Raw genomic sequence first — 967 nt, 5'->3', positions numbered from 1 at the left:
AATGCGCGAGAGGGTCACCTTAGAAAAAGTGAAAAGAGTGGCAAAATATGAACTAAGCCACCGCCATAAAATCAGTGGTCGAATGTATAAACCCGGAGACCTGGTGCTTATCAGAAATTCACAAGTATCCTCGTCATTAAATAGTAAAATGCAACCAAGATACCTGGGACCTATGATTGTGGTACGTCGAACAAAGGGAGGTTCATATATAGTTTGTGAACTGGACGGATCAGTCAATCACAATAAAATTGGAGCGTTCAGAGTCATTCCGTATTTCGCAAGAGAAAGGATCGACTTACCTGAGCACTTCAGTACACTTATTGATGCAAGCAATGAGGAACTGGATGAAATCGAAAACACAGGCGTTGAAGAAAGACCTAACGCAAGAGATTACTACTTTGAAGGAGTTAATCTTGATGGGTCTTCCGCAGATGAATCCGGAGACTTAGAAGAAATCGAAGATTTAAGTGAAGAAGAGGCTTAGTAGACTTATGCTTTAAAATTGGCTAAAAAGTTTAATAAAAACCTCCAGCAGTTTATAAACATAATGCGCAAGCGCCTTCTAGATTTTCCATGCGTAGTCAACTATACATGCGGGCTCTAGGTGTCCGTCTACAAAAAAGTTCGGATAGTTCTACTACTCCTTAGTTACTTCACGCTCAGCAATCTGGGCAAGGGCAATTTCGTAATCAGCGACAAGTACATCGCGAAGACGAAGCTCCAAGTCGAGGCGCTGCATGCTAAGAAGAACGCGTTCACGAAGATCGACCTCTTGCTGCTTGAAATAAGCAAGGGTGGGATAAGCCGGCATGCGGTTGGTAACAGCAGCATGTGCGCGCGCTAAGATCTCCCTGTACAGAGGGTTGTCGATGAGCAAGGAGTTGGCAGACTCGTCTATAACAAAGGACGAGCGCGTTAGTTTACGATTTATGAAGATAAAAGATAAATACGAACTTGACGAGACGAA

At 43.2% G+C, this 967-nt stretch overlaps 2 protein-coding genes across 2 annotated transcripts in view; one reads left to right on the top strand and one right to left on the bottom strand.

Moving 5' to 3' along the window:
- Position 1: 1 nt before the first annotated feature.
- Positions 2-484, top strand: LACBIDRAFT_309516 (uncharacterized protein; the record flags this gene model as incomplete). Its single annotated transcript, XM_001886878.1, has 1 exon — positions 2-484. One exon carries the CDS (start codon positions 2-4, stop codon positions 482-484), a length of 483 nt encoding a protein of 160 aa, XP_001886913.1.
- Positions 485-637: 153 nt separating this feature from the next.
- LACBIDRAFT_332365 (uncharacterized protein) overlaps positions 638-967 on the bottom strand; it is a gene marked incomplete at both ends in the record, with an annotated part of 1,496 nt that continues 1,166 nt past the window's right edge. Inside the window, one exon of the mRNA XM_001886805.1 lies at positions 638-894. Within this exon, the coding sequence (XP_001886840.1) occupies positions 638-894 (257 nt within the window). The remainder of the gene's footprint in view (positions 895-967) is intronic.

The sequence above is a fragment of the Laccaria bicolor genome, genomic scaffold (genome assembly GCF_000143565.1).
Source record: "Laccaria bicolor S238N-H82 LACBIscaffold_40 genomic scaffold, whole genome shotgun sequence".
Lineage (NCBI taxonomy): Eukaryota > Fungi > Basidiomycota > Agaricomycetes > Agaricales > Hydnangiaceae > Laccaria > Laccaria bicolor.
This window is presented reverse-complemented; position numbering and strand designations above follow the sequence as displayed.